The sequence below is a fragment of the Scaptodrosophila lebanonensis genome, unplaced genomic scaffold (assembly GCF_003285725.1).
Source record: "Scaptodrosophila lebanonensis strain 11010-0011.00,11010-0021.00 unplaced genomic scaffold, SlebRS2 tig00000085-arrow-pilon, whole genome shotgun sequence".
NCBI lineage: Eukaryota > Metazoa > Arthropoda > Insecta > Diptera > Drosophilidae > Scaptodrosophila > Scaptodrosophila lebanonensis.
In genome coordinates, this window is record NW_022060564.1 from 4,570,936 (window position 1) to 4,589,107 (window position 18,172).

Sequence of the window (18,172 nt, forward strand, 5' to 3'; positions counted from 1 at the left end):
AAGTTTTAGCCAATTAGTTGAGTTGGGCAAAGTTGGCGAACTAATGAAGTTTTCGAATTTTTTGTTGTTGCCCCTTATGGCGGAAGTATCTGCATTTTAATGACTTACTTTGCACACATTCCGATGGCGAGTGAAGGGTAGCTTTGAGATTTGAGGAGTAATACACACCAAAGTCATCAGCAAATATATACATATATACATATAATGGACTGCTACCAATATTAACATTTCTTTAGTTTTGTTTAAAAAGTTGGAATGTCAGCGGGGAAGCATTAGATGTTTATTTTAAAAGTAATTGATTTATTTACACAGGTAGATTCTGAATAAGATCTTATAATTGGAATTGCGAAAAGTTGAAGCATAGTTTTACAATAAAATGAAAATATATTCAAATAAAATCTAAATCAAGAAAAATATAAGACGGATACAAGAGAGATTAGTTGTTCAGTTTAATGAAAATAACACTAAAATGAAGTTTACTGTCAAACAGAAAATAATCAAAATTTAATGGTTTTTAGGTTCTGTTGCAAAGAAGAATCTTTATATTTAAGGAATGGTTAATAATTCGACATGTTATCGTTTCCACTAAAACCTTCGCTAAGGATGATGTAATTAATGAATACTACATATACAAGTATTCTTTATGCAGATTATTTAATTAAGGCCATTTTAATGTCTGCAACCTAACACAGTCACACTATTTAGTTAGTCTTATGTACTTTTTCATAATGAACGCACCCACTATGACGACTCGGCCATAAAGATCTCTATCACAAGAACAACAACAACAACAACAACAACAACAACAGCAACACCTAACCAATTACATAAAAACGTGACGCCATGTGTCGGTGTAAATAAAAAAGAGACTCAATTTATAAGCATTTTGTATTTCATTTTCAAGGTGTGTCCTGCAGTTTATGGCCGTCAACAGTTATGGCATGCCCGTGCGCGTCAGGCATTGGGGCAGGCAGGCAGGCTGGCAGGCAACTCTGTTGGCCATAATGCATTGCATAAATCTTGTTGTGGGTAATAGAATTTTACAATGGGCTGTAAATAAGCTGAGCTTACTCTGGGCCCCAAACTTGGTCAATGTCGCAGGCAATGGAAAGCGACTGTTGCATGAGTGGATTGAAGAGAGCAGCCGAAATGCGAAAATACAAGACATTGAGTTTATAAATTTGTCTGATACGTTCTGATTGGTACTTGACTTATTGGAAGTAAAATTAACTGAATAATATGTTTTGATTGTTACTTGAAATATTTGAAGTAAAGAAGTCAGGCAGAATATAAATAACTGAATATTGGAAGTAAAGAAGCCAGATACAATATAATTAACTGAATAATATGTTTTGATTGTTACTTGAAATATTTGAAGTAAAGAAGTCAGGCAGAATATAAATAACTGAATAGGAAATTTGAAGACTCAACAAACTGATCAGAAGAACTTATAATAATATTATAAATAGATTTCGTCAGTTGCACGAAATACTATACCTAGTATCCAAAAGAGGATATACTTCTCAGATATAACATATATAACATAATATATAACATAACATACATATAACATAACATAACAATAACATACATATAACATAACATAACAATAACACTCCATGATAAAGATATATATGATAGTGCTACATATGGACTTATCTGCCCTTTTATTCGTACGTATGAACATCGAGTAGTTTTTGAATCAGCTCTATTGTCTTAAGAGAGTGCCATTTTTTTTGTAAATTTTGTTAATATAAATATAAATATAAAAAAAATAACTATAAAAATATGTTAAAATATATAATATGTTAAAATATATATATTTAAGTAATCAGTTGTGAAGCAATTTCCGTAAATTCTAGACCTAAACTTTATTATTATTTCAACTGGTAGCTTTGTTGAAAAAAAGTTCCATTATGCAGAGTTTAAAACAAAATTTTTTTGTTGTAACTAATAGCTTTTTTAGATGCTGCATTGTGCTTATTTAAAATAGAAAGCTCTATATATATTTCCAAATTTTCTTAAAATGTTCTTCACATTTAAAAAATTTGAAACTATTTGTGGTTTGATTAAATTCTTCCCTCGCGAAAAGTAGCAATGTTAGTATTTAGTTTTATTTTAGCCCTTGATAGAGTCAAGCCCTCATTGAAGAATGTGAAGTTGGCTATATACCTTATATATATTCAATTCCTACTCACCTTAAATATAAACTGTCCCATATCCGATGCACGTTCATTTGCCGAACCAGAAGCACGTTTGAAGCAATGCAAATAGTCGCGCGTTAGTACAAAGTATCTGTGGAGAAAAACGAAGAGCGTTGAGCATTTTCGATATACCATTAAAGCGATTGCTTAGCTAAGGTCATAGCTATGCGTGTCTCAAGTGTTATGCTAATAATGATGTGTGCCCTGCCATGAGATAAATAATAGAGTCGTGCTCTCAACTCAAAACAAGAGCTCAAAAGAAGCAGCACTTCAATGTTTTGTGAAGCTAAACAAAATGTGCGAGTCGCATAAAAATTATATATAGGGTATACATTTTGAAAAAATGCAACAATTTGCCAGCATAAAAGTCAGGCACTTGTCGGTTGATCGAAAAATGTTATTATGATTATTAATAAATACAAATAAATCATGCGCCGGAATGACGCGACAAAAAGTGTTTGGCACTTCACATCGCAAAGCTGCTTTAGATTTTACGGCCATTATAAGTAAGCCATATGTATGACAATAATAATGCATGATAATGTCTTTTATCGAACGCCACGCGTCGCTCACAACAGCAGCAGCAGCAGCAACAACAACAAAACAATAACAGCAGCAATATAAAATATACTATATGCAAAAAAAAAAATTTTATTTGGCATGTGAAACGCATAAATTCTGATACTGAGCTTAAAATTAATAATACATGTTGGCATTTTGTTGTTGCTGTTGCTGTTATTTTTGGCATTTAGGTAGTCTGGAAAAGTTCGCTAGAAAATTTATTAATGTCTGCGCCAAAGTTGCGAACACCCGACTTTGATTGTTAAACAAAAAAGCAGAAGAGGAAGAAGCGGAAAAGTTTAAAGTCATCTAAACCGGCTTTGATAATTTTCGAACAGTTTAAAGCGGATTTTGTTTGCGGAATTCTTCCACCATTCGCAGTGTTCCGCGGAAGTGTCTGTTTTGCTGTTGTTTTTGGCTATGGCTATGGCTCTATTATTAAGATGGTCAAGTAAATTGAGCGAAAATCACTGCCAAGATAAATGATGCTAAAGGCTTGGCAGAGCCGTAAGTTGAACGATTGTGCAGCTGAGAAACTGGGATACAGACTGGTGGTTTGGGAATTCTTGGGAATTTCGGCAGAGGTCGAATAAACGAGGCATGTGTGGGAGCAGTGTGGTTGAGATTGGTGTTAAGTAGAGCTCTGACTGACTAACTGACTGCAGAATGGTTAGTTGTGGCAAGGTCTCTGGAAACTTTAATTATTAATTATTATTTAATTTTTGCTAGCTCTTTTTGTATTTAAATGAAGTGAATAGAAAACACCACATTGTTTTGCTTATTTATATAAAAATAAAGGCACTTGCTTTCATTCAATTTATTCGATCAGTTTAATTAATAATTTTTATGTGAACTACAAAGTAGGTCTTTTTGTGTGCTTCTCAACTGAAACCCCTTAAGGCATCAATAACTGATTTAATAATTCTTATACACAGCACTAATTTGAAGCCTGTTCAAGCCTGTTCAGAAGCTGACTTATTAATATTAAATAATTCCTAAGAATATATTGAAAATGCAGCCTTGCTATGCAGAACTCTTTCCAATTACTATATATAATTAAAGGCACATATGTTAAGAAAGTCAAACTTTCGTTAAGAAAATAAAATGTAAAAGGCAAAGTACTATTTCATTTTAAAATAAAATTACAATTGATGCCACTTATTACTCATTTCTGACCCTTTTTCAACACAGACTGTGTCTAGACTTCAGGTGGGATTAAAAGTCTCTAGCTAGTCCAAGAGATCGACTGGAGAATCAATAGATTATTTGCATTATTTCACCATTAACTTGCCTGCAGCAGCATTTGCTCATTTTTTTTTTGTATTGAAAAAAGAAAACACCGATAGCTGCGCTTAGTGGCCATTAACTGTCAATTATAAATATGCCGATAAACACAATTACCCATCGAGAGTTCAGTGCGAAAAGGCGCATAACGTAATTAAATTTCAATTAAACCAAACGCCACAACAAACAAAAGCAAAAACAAAAACACAAACCACCACTGCTGCCAACCCCAAATTATATTTTGCACCCCTTTAACTGGCCAGCTCGCCATTATCTGCAGCTCAACATGGCCATAAAATAACGCAACCGAGCGCCAGTGTCAATTATGCGCTTTTTGCAATTAACAACCAACTGGGAACGCGGTAAAATGCATTTGCATTTTCCCTCCACCTCCACCTCCAAACACTTCACAATTTTTGCTGGCCAACGCATTTTTCACTTTATTTATTTATGTATTTATTTTTATTTTGTTCCGCCTTTTTTATAACTGCGGTGTGTTCAAAAGCGCTTAACATTTATTTGGCACTCACCTCTCCTTCCAGCGCGAGAACAGGCGATCTCGTTGCTGCCACAAAAGTCCACGTTTAATGGGACCCGTCATGGAGGCCACGGGTATGCGGCCAGCTAACAGGGATTGCTGCAATGAACAGAAAATAGCGTGTTTTTAGAGCAAAGCTAAACAAATTCGTAATCGTGCATTCAAACTGAAAAGCAGCGCCAAAATTACAATTAACGAATTGCAAAATTCCTCTCGTTTTATTTTGAACATTCTTCCAAAAAGATAAGCAATAGGCATTTAATGCTTAATGCTTAAAGCTGAGAAATCAGTTGTGGTTCAGGAGTAACAAAAAATGATTTTTGAATATAAAGAATTTTGGCAATTATTGTCCTTAAAACAAATTAATAATAACTTAGAAACAACTATATTTCAAATTTATTTCAATGATTTTAGAAATAAATACATTTTATTTAGTAAATGTAAATGAAATTCTTACAATTTAAGCTTTAAAATATTAAGAAATATTTATATTTATTATATATTTGGCTACTTTTTATGTCTTTAAATCTATTTTAAAAGCAGCAATAAACAGTCAACTATTAGCGCTAAAGAATCGTAATCAAGATTCTTTGAAAAAAAAATATAGCGCTAAATAATTATCCCCATTAACAGGTGTCATTATTTAAAGTGAAGTTTAAAACAGAACTTATTAGTTACTTTGTTCGATCGTCAATTTTTGCATTAGTTTGGCCGATTTTTATTAAATTTTTACTTGATATCGATAAAATATGTAACTAACTAACTAGCATTAAACTAACTAAAGGCTTATTTACCTTTGGGAAGCAGAATCTGATATCGTACCCATACCTATTTCATTGAATTAAATTTAAGTTATTCACATTTTTTTGTATTTTCTGACGCATTTAGCTTGGCTCGACTGTAGAATGGCATTAAGTTTTTGCTGATTTTGCATTCCAACTTAATTATGAAATATTTTCACATTTCCCATCTACTAGTACTACACATTCCATGCCATGCCATGCCATTTCTTTTCTGCTACCGGCAGCGTCTCAGCTGTTTTTCTTATCAGCCATATGAGTTGTCATAATTCTTGCATGCACTTTATAGAATGCTAAATTATTTAAGTGCCTCTGCTGTTGGGCCGACGACATTTTACAACAACAACTAAAAACTCTGCTCAGCTATTAAACTACACGCAACCCTGCGTCTCCCAAACACCCCCTCGCCCACACGCAACACTCATGAGCTATGATTAATGTTGCTTTAAAGCGGCGCCACTTGTGTCACTTGGCAACCCTAGCCCCGAACCGCAACCCCCGACCCTTCGGCCGAACCACAACCATTTGTTTTTCCCTTTGGTTTGCGAGTGTGGCTTGTTTGGCATTAAGACAATTTATTATCAACATAGTGTTATAATAATATTTTACATTAACAAATGGTCGGCATGTGATAAATAAATAAAAAAGAATGAATGTATCTTTTTAAGCATAGGCAATTATTATTGTGGTTGCGATTAAGCCGACTTGCGAGTGCCATTATCAGAGTTTGAGATCGAGTCTACCTAGTTAAATGTTAAATAAATTTTTAAGTATATGATGAGATGAAGATAACTTTAAACAATACTTCCAAGATTACAAAGTATCTGAAGTGATTTTTTATAGCAAGTATGTAGATATGTATTTACTAACTGTACATTAGTTCTAAATAAAATTTGAATTAAAGTTGGGCTTTCATATTGTTGCTAATTCAACATATCATCTAAATTATTGTTCTTTTAAGATAAGTTTGCAGTTAAGCAGATATGGTTTAACAATTCGTATCTTATCATGAGAATCTTTAAGCATTTGACACACCATAATGGTCTTTATCATAATCATCTAATATTTTTTTACACTTTTGGCTTAATTCTTGCCACATATACATACAAATATTTCCAGAATTAATTTGGGCTTATTTCACATGTATTTACTAACTGTACTTTAATTCAAAATAAAGTTGTGTTCCATGTGGATTTCCATGCTAATATTGTTGTTGCTAGTTCAACATATCATCTAAATTATTGTTCTTTTAAGATAACCTTGCTATTAAGCAGATTTGGTTTTACAATACGTATCTTATCTTTAAAATCTTTGAGCATTTCACACCATAATGGTCTTCATCATAATCATCTAATATTTTTTACACCTCTGACTTAATTCTTGCCACTTATACATACAAGTATTTGCATAATTAATTAGGGCTTATTTCATGCATGAAATCAGACTTACTTTGCTAACTTCTTTCCCTCAATTCTTTCTATTCGTCAGTTGCCTACTATTTTGTCAGCTTATTCCCAAAATGGCTGAGATTTGCATTTTTATTGAATTGCACACTCCGATCACAATCAATATTTTCTTTATCAAAATTATATAACTTAATTTCAACAGCCAATTCGTATTCACCCCAAGATCCAACTATACAAATCACAGTCTTTGTCTGGCTTGGCAGCAAACAAATGTTGATTCATTATAAAGCCATAAACTTTGCTTATGGACCCATAGCCCATAGCCACAACCTAATGATATGCTTACCCCCAACAGCACAGAAAAAAAATGGAAACAAATAAAATCAATCAATTCGTTCGAAGCGCTAACGGGCTTTGGCGCTGGATACGACAAAAGCACGAATTGAACATAAATGAGTTATACGTGGTAGGGAGAGCTACCAAAAATGTTGGATAGGTAGCGGGGCTAGTTTCTGTCAATAATCGCGCGTCTGTTTGCATAATTGAACGATATGTACATATTTTTCGGCCATGTCTTGTCAACTATAGGCATGAATCTAAATGATATCATCAGCGATGCGATGCGAAATACTTTGCCAGCCACCGATAAATCTCCGATGGACTTAAGTGTTTTTACTTTTCGCTTGAAAATGAAGATATTGTTTTCTCTTATGCTTCTTCTGCTGTTGCTTGCTGTTTTCTTCCTACTTATCGCCCCAAAACAATCTGCTGTTGAAGTTGGCAGTTAAGCTGGCAGAGAGCATTAAATAAGGTTCTGGCCAAATTAACGGTAGTCACGTTTAGACAAGGCGCAGGCAAGCACACAAAAGCCGTCTCTCCAACTTCAGATTCAATATGGCACAACCAATGGAGGAGAAATCTAAAGAACGAAATTGTGCGGGTAATTTTCGGGGACTGGTGCAGCGAGTCAGCCAGCCAGCCAGCCTGCTGGCCAGTTGGCCAGCCAGTTGAAACTTAATTTAGCGCATTAAAAACTATTGTTTGGCTAGAGCTATATAGATGCAGGGAGTGAGGATAGAGCGGCAGGGGAATGGAGAATCAGGAAAAACGTGCCGTAGCCATTGCCATAGTAAATGGGTAATGGCTAAATGAGCTTGGTTTGGGGCGCAAATTGAGGGCCATGTTGTGGGCGGCCAATTGTTAATTAAGTTTTTACATTGCCTGCTACTTAAAAAACCCAATTGGAAAACCAGCAAAATGTTACGATCTTGGTAACTCTAGGTTCTTAAAATGTAGATCTTACGAATTATCTTCTAAATTATAACATTTTTTCTGGGATCTGGGAAATAATTTTGAAAATTATATTTAATGAACTTTCAAGCTTTTAAATTCTTCAAAATAGTACCTTAGGTTCAAGATAGATACATATAGATTAGATTAGATGTTCTGAATTATCTTCTAAATGTTAAGCCTTTTCTGGGATCTCGGTAGCTGCAAACTTATGGAAAACATTTTCACGGTTTTTTTCTTTCTTAATTGCTTCAAAATGAATCTTAAGGTTCAGGTTAGTTATATTACCTATAGAGAGAAAAATTCTACAATCTGGTTAACTGTAGGATCTTAAAATTTAGATGTACTCTTTTATCTTCTAAATTATAAAGATATTCTTGGGCCCTTGGTAGCTGGAAACTTTTCCCAACACTAATGAAAGTAATTTTTTATGAACTTTCATCTCTTAACTCATTCAAAATAATACAAAAGTTTCAGTAGTTAGATCTCAAATTTGTGTAAAGTATTTGTATAAAAAAATTGAAAAGTTTTTCTGCTTTATAAAAATAAAGCAGTGCCATTTCTAAAATAGTTCCAATATTAAAACTTTCCATTCTATAAACACCTGTTCTGCCACACACATTTCCCAGCTACCATCCATTGCCGCCTCTATGGGCATCTAGCGAGACAACAAATTATGACAACATCGAAAATTATTGCAAAGCATTTATCTACCTCGTAAAAAAAATTGGAAAAATAAAAAAATTGAAATTAAATTTTCGTCACGTTTCGTGTATGTAAATAATGGTCGAGCAAGGCACGGGCATGGCGACTGGGGCCTCATACGGATAGAAGAAGAAGAAGCTGAAGGGGCGCTACGCCAACGAACGGAAATAAACTGTATAATTGTCGAAAAAAGACGAAAGTTTCTTAAATAAGCGAAGGCAACGGTTGTTGTTGCTGACGTGTGTGTTTCCTCGAATTTGTTGTGTTTTTATGGCAACGTGTGAGATGTTTTTATGGACAGGCCAGAAGTGTGCCAAATGGTTCCGAAGAGTTCTGATATACCTAAGTAGAGTATGTATGTATATAGCACTGCAGTCTCTGGTGAGTTGCAACTTCAACTTCCAACTCGATTGGCTTATTATAATGCCAAAATGTCATAAATCAATCAACTGGCGCATTCAGCCATGAAGGCGCATAAATAAATTGAAAATAACCCACGAACGCCACGATGCTGCCAACAAATAAATACAACAAAGATGAGCATGATGCTGATGTGATGTTGTTGTTGTAGCGTGGATGATGTGGATGATGATGATGATGTTGCTGATGATGACGATGATGACACTATTCCTATTGCCCAATAATAAAATCTGTGGCTGCAACTGTGGCTGCTTCAACATGGTGAACGGAAATCAAATCCAAATAACATTTACAATTTATGGCTAGTCAAGTGCTTGTGTGTGTGTGTGTGAGGGAGTGAGTGTGTGAGTCAGTCAGCCTGTCTCTCAGTTTGCTGTTTGGCTTTATGTGGTAGTTGAAAGTCAAATTCAAAAAGCAGCATTGGGGCAAATAAGTTCCTGTTCCTATTTAAAATAAGTCTTTATCGAATAATTCTCTATACAAGTATATAACTATATAAGCAGCTTGCTTGATTGGTTGCTTATATAATTGGACAATTAGAATGTCTAAAGAAACAAATTAACTTAATAAAATTATATGCCCCATTTCGTGCCTGCAGCTCTATTGATTGACCAGCTATTGATGTTCATACTTGCACACAAGCAGATGGATTTATTTAATACCTATAATCAAATAATTGGGCATAACACTTGATTTTATTTGCTGTTCTTTTTGTTGTATATTATGTGTATGATTGCAATGTTTAGCCTGAGCTTATTAGTAAGTGATAAGTGTGGTCTACTTATACAAATATATGGCAGCTTATTCATCTTCACTCTCTGTCTTCTCTAAAATCATCTCTCTTATCAGCGCGCCCAGTTCCTTACACTTTTCCCCGTAGTTGGCGACGTCGGCCTGCTTTAGATTGAGATAATAGGTAGCGTCCGACAGCTGATTGTTATAGTACTGAACAGCCTCTTGTTTGGTTAGCTCCACCACTACATTCGTCTTTCCCAATAGAATCGGCAGAACATCTACATTATCGACTCTCTCAAGTACCTCGGCACGCTTTTGCTCAATTTTCTTGACGTCCTCTAGAAGCGATTTCATTTCACGCTCCGAACGTTCCAAAATGTTCTTAAAGCGTGCACGGCTTTCGAGAAGCTCGTTCATCTCCGGGGAAATACTGTTTTGAATAGAGAACTCAAGATCTCCAAAAAATTCATTGGGCTCAGACATTTTTAAATAATTAAATAATCATTTTTAAATAATCAATACACTGACTGAGAGGATATGAAGCGAATTAAATAGCCTACTTTAAATTGGTTGTTCCTTATATTTGAAGTTAAATCTCTTTAAAAAAAAGAGATATACAAGAAGTAATTATACAAATAGTATGAGTATATATACATTTATATTTATTATATTTTCATATATTTTTCTTCCAATTACTATTAAAGTTTATGAAACTTTTAAAAATTCTATAAATGTTGATTAGCCGTACGGCCCTGGGTTAGCTTCATGATCGCAAACAAAGAGCTATACACACATACTATATCTCTACAGATAATTAAAAACGCTAAAACGGCGTCATAAAAGGCCAAACCGCAGCTAATTATGTAATGCGACTGCACAACCCAAAAATACTGCAGAAATACCAAACATTTTTGCACGCCAACTGTTGTGGGAAATGGAGTGGGGAAGGGGGAAAGGGGGGAGGGGAGGGTTAGCGAAACCCGCCCAAGGCATAAATAATGCAACTCGACTGATGTTTGCTCAAAAGACAAAGTTGTTCGCTTCCTGCAGTCGCTGAATATTCACGCAAAACGAAAAAAAATGCATTAAAAATGGGGCATTAAGTCGAATAGTAGTTGTTATATAACTTCGATTGCTATGAGAAAAATTCGCAGATGCGGCGAAAGTGAGTGAAATGCGAAAGAGAAAGCAAAGAGGGAAAGAGAAGGAGTGAGAAAAAATTGTTATACAGTATGGCGACACTTTTAATGGTTTTCTGACCGTAAAAAACTGCCGTCCGAACAGTTTGCTATCTTTTATCGCCAACTTATTTGCTGGTTCTTATCTCAAACGGATATGTGTATTTGTTTACATATGCAGATATGCCGCAGCTTAAGTGTTCATTAAAAAATAAATAGTTAGGTATATTTGTACAACGATAAGTGTACAACGCTTTTTTTCAACTGTAAGTAGTTCAATATTTATTTACAAGTATGTAGGGAGCTTTTACTTCCATGCAAGAGAATGGAGTGCTTGGAAATTAATTCGGATATGGGAAATTAGTTTCTATCAAACTTATTCTCAGATAGCACACCTAAAGAACAAACAACGTAATGTCCATCCAAAAGTCGAGGTAAAGAAGTTGTTTATTGCTTATTTAGTCTGCTTAGAAAAAAAGGTGTTGGCCCTTCGACATAAATTCCAAATCCGTTCATTAATACGAGCAATCGGAAAATTATTACTACGCGGATCGCACAGATTTGCAATTTAGCTAATTTAATAGTAACTAAATAAATTATGCCACTATTTACTATTCCCATATATTAGTAATTTCAATAAACATCAATAAAAATGACTGACTGGCACAAATTTAAACAATAAGACAATTGAATAAATTGATTATAAATGCGAATACGATTTGGAGCAGCAATTTTTGTGAAGTAACTTGCTACTGGTAGCTTATCTGAGAGCTAGCTACTGGTAACTAAAGAATAAACTATATAATTAATACAAGAAATATAGAAAAGGTGGGGAATTTCTTTAAGCATAAATAACAAAACCTTAAACTGTAGTAGTTGCTAAAAAAAAGGCACATCGATTTAGTTATAAGAGGCAGTTGATTATTAATGTATTAATGTATAATACAATGTTTTAAGATAAAATCAAATTTGAAACTCTTTGTTAATTGATTTAATTATTTTCGGATTAAAATGGATTTGAGCAGCAGATGAAGCATAAATAAGTTATATTCAGACAAAAGGATAAGTCATTAAAAGCTTTGTTCAGCGATTGGTAACACATTTTCTTTTAAACGCCCATCGTCAACATTCAGATGATTTGTTGTTCCTTTAATAGAATGCCACATGAAATAAATGATTTATATTAAAAATGCTGATGCTTGAGGTGAAGAAGTGGAATTCAGATTCTTCAGTTTTTTTTTTTTTAATGCGACCTTAAAATTCTTCTTTCCTGCTCAATGAAATCAGCAAGGCTAATTTAAATACAAAAAGATATATGTCTATTTTACTGACTGATAAGAATTAAAACAAAAGCACAACAGACAGCCAGACAGCATGAAATTGATTTTTATTTTAGTTCTATTAATTCATTTAATGTGCGTAAAATTAACTGTTCACAAGAAGCCCACTGAAATGACATTTTAATTAGTAGTTCTGTGGGCCATGAGCTTCTTAGCTTTGAAACTGCTGAACTAAATATAAAAGGAATTAAGTATACAATAAATAAAATGATGAAAGTTCTATGTAGAAACAATTGACTTATAAAGGCCACAAAGTTTTCATGTAACTAACGCAACTGAAGTCAATGACTTTTAGCTCCAACGAACAAAATGAAAATATAAAAACTTTTAATTTAATTATGAATACATTTATGAGCACACCAACACCAACACACACACACACACACACACACACCAACACACATACAGCATCAACTACTTTTACAGGCCAACAGTAAAAATCAGTGAAAAGAACATAAAGCTATGAGCATAAAATAAAATGAAAAAAAAAGTGTAGGAAAATTTTTGCAGTGGCGCGGCGTCGGTGAAAACTCAAAGGTATAGTGCAGCATATAATGGGAGGAGTTGGGGTGGAGGGGGAGGAGGGGGAAGTGTGTTCGGCAGAAGGAACTGCTCCAACTTGCCACTTGAAAGCACAGCAAGTACTTATGACGACTGCCTGACTGGCGGCTGGCTGGCTGGCTGGCTGGTTTGTTGGTTGGTTGGTTGGTTGGCAACATCAAAAGGCAACAACAAATATAAATAAAAATTAAATACATGTTGAAAAGTCAAGCGGCTTGTTTTCGAGCTGTTATTTATTTAATTTTTGTTTTTTTTTTGCACAACTCTAGCAAAAAGTGTGCGGCAAAATAGGAGTTAAAAGAAAGGTACAAACTGTTTGTAGTGGCTGCCAATTCAATTTGCCAACAACTCATGTTGAAACAATGGAAACTAAAAATGTGGCTAACAAGCAAAGAAATTGAGTGAAAAAATAAAATCGCCTGTGAAACATAATGTGTTTTTTAATATTGTTGCTGTCCTAATAGAAAAGGTTCAATGAAGAAAAACAAAATTACAAAATTCAATATTGATTCTATTTTGTAATCCACAAATGAAACTATTGATTGTATATGAATTTTCAGTTATACATATATACTTATTTATTTCTTTCCAATGCCGTGTACTCGTAGTGCTTTTCTAACTCATTTATTAAATGTGAGAAATTTTTAATTAGATAAGTAAACATTGTCTAAAGAAAGTTTTCTGAATTAGAATTTTAATTTAATTTAATTTAGAATTTTTTGTGCACAATATGCCGTGAAATTTCAGAAACAATGTTATATAAAAAATAAATTGGATTCGATCTGAACTTTTTGACCCCAGTTGGATACATTTGGATTTAATAGAATTAAGGCATAATTTTGTATTACAAATAAAAGTCATAGATATTTGTGAAATGCTATTTGCGAAGCAACAATAAGTTAACAATGATTCTAAACATTTGGCGGGGCCTTCATTCTGAATTAAAGTGGGAGAAATATTTGAAACAAATTATGCTTAAGTTTTCTTTTTAACTAAATGTTGTCTGATTATAAAAAATTAACATAATTCCAAATCTTAATTTAAATTTAATAAAATATAGTTTTCTGGGTGTTCAAACAATTAGAATGAATTAAAATAATTAATTAAATTGGGTCTCCTTCGCCTGCTCGGTCAAAGCAGTATAGTAAAAGCTACTAATAAAACTAGTCGAAAGAAAATTCAGTTGAAAAGTCTGCAAATTTCATGAAATATAGACTTTATACAAAAATGAGTTATTTAATTGGTTTTAATAGCAAAATATGCTAATTGATACCCAATAGTATGTTAATTACTATAAAAATTTTAAGAAACAGAGTTTTTATTACAGCACAGAGAGAAGAGCAGAATTTTTATTTCAGCTGGAAAATTGTTTTTTTTTTTATTTCTGTAAAGTCTGTGGAATTCATTCGTAATCGCTGGGCAGGGCATGAAAACTAAACTACACATATGTATGTACTCGTAAATAGTATTAGGGTAGGGCGGAACAGAAGCCTCAATGCGGCTTTAAAAATCAAATGTGTCATAAAACTCACCCAATAAAAATCCGTTGATAAAATCATTTGGAATATTCGCGAAAAGCTTGGCATTTACCTAAAAATTGTTTGTTTATTTTGCAATAAACAATATTTATGTGCTGCAGCTTTTCTTATTTTGGCAATATGCAAAAATCTGATAAATGGGCGCCCGGAAAACAATAATCTTTTACACACACAGGCACACACACACACACGCATACGCACACACGGACGAGAACACGTACGCACGCAATTGCTAATTATTTTTGCGATTATAAACAAATATTTATAGAGCATTAACAAAATGTATTTACTTAGTATTTTGCCACGTATTTTTGCCGGCGCCGTGCTGCGTTCGTTCCCAAGTCACGTTGATGACTATTTGAAAGATTTTGTCTCTCTAACGAAAAGTGGAAAAAAGTGTGTGTGTTTTTATTTTTCATGCCGCCTCAACATTTTTCACATATGGCAATAACAAGCCCAAAAGACAAACGCTGCGCTTTGTGTGAATATTTGTGTGTGCGAGTATATACGTGTATATATTCTATATACTACTATCCGAGTATGAGCACATGCGATAAGTATCTAAGTATCTGAATCTGCGCGTACGTCGTCGTCGTCGTCGTCGTCTGCCATGACGTGACACACATGTGGGCTATTCTATGCAGTTGTTGCTCTGGCTGCCTTGCCTTCTAGGCTGTTTGGGCGTATGTGTGTGTGAGTGTGTGTGTGTGTGCTTAGCCAAACATGTGCCTACGGTTTTTGGCTTTTATGGTTTATGTGTTAATAAGGCGACCTTCAAGAGGCTGAGATTTTAAAGCCAGCTTTTTGTTGTTGTGGTTCTTCGGTTAACATAAAACATAGGCTATGCTGAGTTCGATGTGGTTTTTGTTGTTGTTCTTGTTGTGGCTTATGCTAAGCGATGGGCGTTACATTTCTGAAGGACTAATCCATATGGAAAGTACATTTTTCATTTACTTCCCAACTTCGTATTGTTAGAAAAAGAGACACATGTTTCAAAACTAGTTTATATTTCGCGAAATTACGTGCGAAAAAGAGCTTTGATGTCATTCCATCGAAATGCAAATCAAGTCTCCATATAATAACAAATTTATTTACTATTTATTTCAACAGTCTAGTGAATTATACGCTTTTAATGTTTTCTTTCAGTGCTTGAAATAAAAATTCTAAATTTACCGATTATTGGTGAGTAATGATTTTATATATCTTGTTTCTCTAAATTATAGCCATTTAATATAAATACAAAATTCTTTAGAAAACAATTACACTGCAGATTAGAAATCTTTTATATATTTTAACAACAATCAACAATGCTAACAGTGCAATTTGTTGAAATCACTTCAAATACAATTTATATATCTCGTGTGTTTCTATAAGATACATATTGGATAACACATTCTTCAGCGTTTTGCGATTTTTCGATGGATTTTCTTCATGATCAATATATTGGATTCGTTTAATCATGCGTTCTATTATTTATATTTGAATTACAGAAGTTATAAATTTAAGTAACTGGAAAAATCGCTCATGTAAATAGCTCGTAATATGATAAATGAACGAAAGCTACGTTTATCAGACGCTTGCAAATTGCGAATTTGAAATATTAAAGTCAATAAATCGACCACAATCTGCCAATTTGACATCGCAAATTTAGTTAAGGTGTTCAAATAGGCAGACAATTTGCACACAAAGTGCTTTAATTTTAGCCAACACCTTTCTTAACGCAAACAACTGCCTTGTTCTTTAGAAAGATTAAAAATTAGTTAAAAATCATACTTTAGAGCTTTTCAAAAATTCACAAAGTTAGCTAAAGCCAAATCAAATACAAGTAGATAATTTCCGCTTATGTGTTGTGCAGTGAACTGCAGATTACGCAATTCCACTCCCATTGTTTAGTCATAGCCTTGTTGAACACACTTTTATGTCCTTAATCCATATAACAAACGGCACCATTAAGCTACAAATGCAATGCTTGGAAACCACAGGCAGGCGACAGGCAGGCAATCAGACCGAAACAGTTATAGAGCGCATATAATACAAGTATTTTGGGCTTGTCAGCAAAGTGCAACCTAGTGTGGCACAAAACTCATTTCGAATGCAATAGAAATGCTGCACACAATTCATTTCACAGTGGGGAGGCAGCGCGCGGCCCCGAGCCTTTGGCCTTTGTTGTCGTTCACATGCGGCAGGCAAAACTGCCAAAGATCCTGCCGCAAAAAAAATATGAGAAAAAAAAGAGAAACGACAAGAGTTTCTTGGACTTTTTTCGGAGAAAAAATACATCATCATCATCATCGTCGTCGTCGATTTCGTCTTGGTTGGGGCGTCCGCAGGTCTGCTCAAAAAAGTGTTCAGAATTTATGTGCCATGTGTGTTTATTTGTGTGTGAGTGTGTGTGTGGCGGTTACTTCCTGGCCCAAGTTCAAGGGCTTCCTTCGCCAGCCAGCCAGGCTGCCTGCCTGCCTGCCATTTTATTTAAAAATTCTATGCATATTTTTGCAAGCAGTCGCATGGCGTCATGCCGGCTCGATAAAAATCAACGCGCGGTTCCCTTGCGTGTTCTTGCTGTCGGTTGTTGTTTTTGTTTTTGTATTTTTGTTGTTTAGTTGCTGTTGTTGTTGGTGTTGCCTTTTTCGGAACCCCAAGAAGACTGTCAGCTGTGACGCAAGGGGCCAACTGCATAAATCTGTAAAAATTATGGCGCTCTGTAAGGTGCATTGGCTTGCTTGTTGGCTTTGAAGTGCAATTGATAGCCAGACATGTGTCTACACTAGAGGGCATAAGTGTCTGTACAACTACACTAAGCTGAGAAGAAAGAGATAGGCAGAGCTGTTGCCAGCTTTTATTTTTAAACAAATTATAATTTTTTCTTTAGTGCTAGCAGCAGAAAAAACTATTTTGAGGGGCTGCCAATAATTTTTATTCATGTTTCGCCAAAATTGCAAATGCATTGGAATTATCATAGATTTTGTAGATAAATTAATTAATTGATAAATTACTTTCTAGATAAATAACTTTTAATCCTTTTAGTCAAGAGACAAAACCCTGAATTTCTGAAACTTTTATAGATTTATAGAATGAAATCTAATGTAAAAATGAGAATTTAAAATCACATTTTAGGAGATCTGACAAACTTATAAAGTAAGCTAACGAATTCATAATGAAAACCAAGCGTTCTGGTGGCTATATAAGCTTATCGTATAAATAACAACATTTTCCTAAGTGTCCGCTTTGTTATATACAAGTAGATTAGAACAGAATAGAATGGAAAATTTTTGAAAATTGTTTTGTTTTAATTGAACTGAAAACTATCTGAGCTTCATAATAGCCATAGGAGTATGTCAAGCATAGTCAAGGAGGAATTATGTCCATGTATACTATTTTAGCAATGTATTTGGAAATATATTGCACATATATAGAGGCTAGGCCAGGAGATTCTGCATAAGTAGATGGAATATCTATCATAAATCTTCCATAGCTTGTAAATATATGCTTTCTGTGCAGAAATGGTTTTCTGTTTTGACCGATTCAACTGAAAAGTCATTGAAGAATTGTTTACATATTTCTGACATTTATCTGTAAGTTTTCAATGGAAAATAATTGTCTATTTAATTT

General features: G+C 34.1%; 1 protein-coding gene across 4 annotated transcripts in view; it reads right to left on the bottom strand.

The window, feature by feature from the left end:
- LOC115626317 overlaps positions 1-18,172 on the bottom strand; it is an 84,367-nt gene that overhangs the window by 11,512 nt on the left and 54,683 nt on the right. For all 4 annotated transcript variants that reach the window (XM_030521653.1, XM_030521654.1, XM_030521656.1 and 1 more), the window contains 2 exons: positions 4,580-4,686; positions 2,199-2,295 (listed from right to left, as the gene is read on the bottom strand). In XM_030521653.1, coding sequence (XP_030377513.1) covers positions 2,199-2,295; positions 4,580-4,686 — 204 coding nt within the window. The remainder of the gene's footprint in view (positions 1-2,198; positions 2,296-4,579; positions 4,687-18,172) is intronic.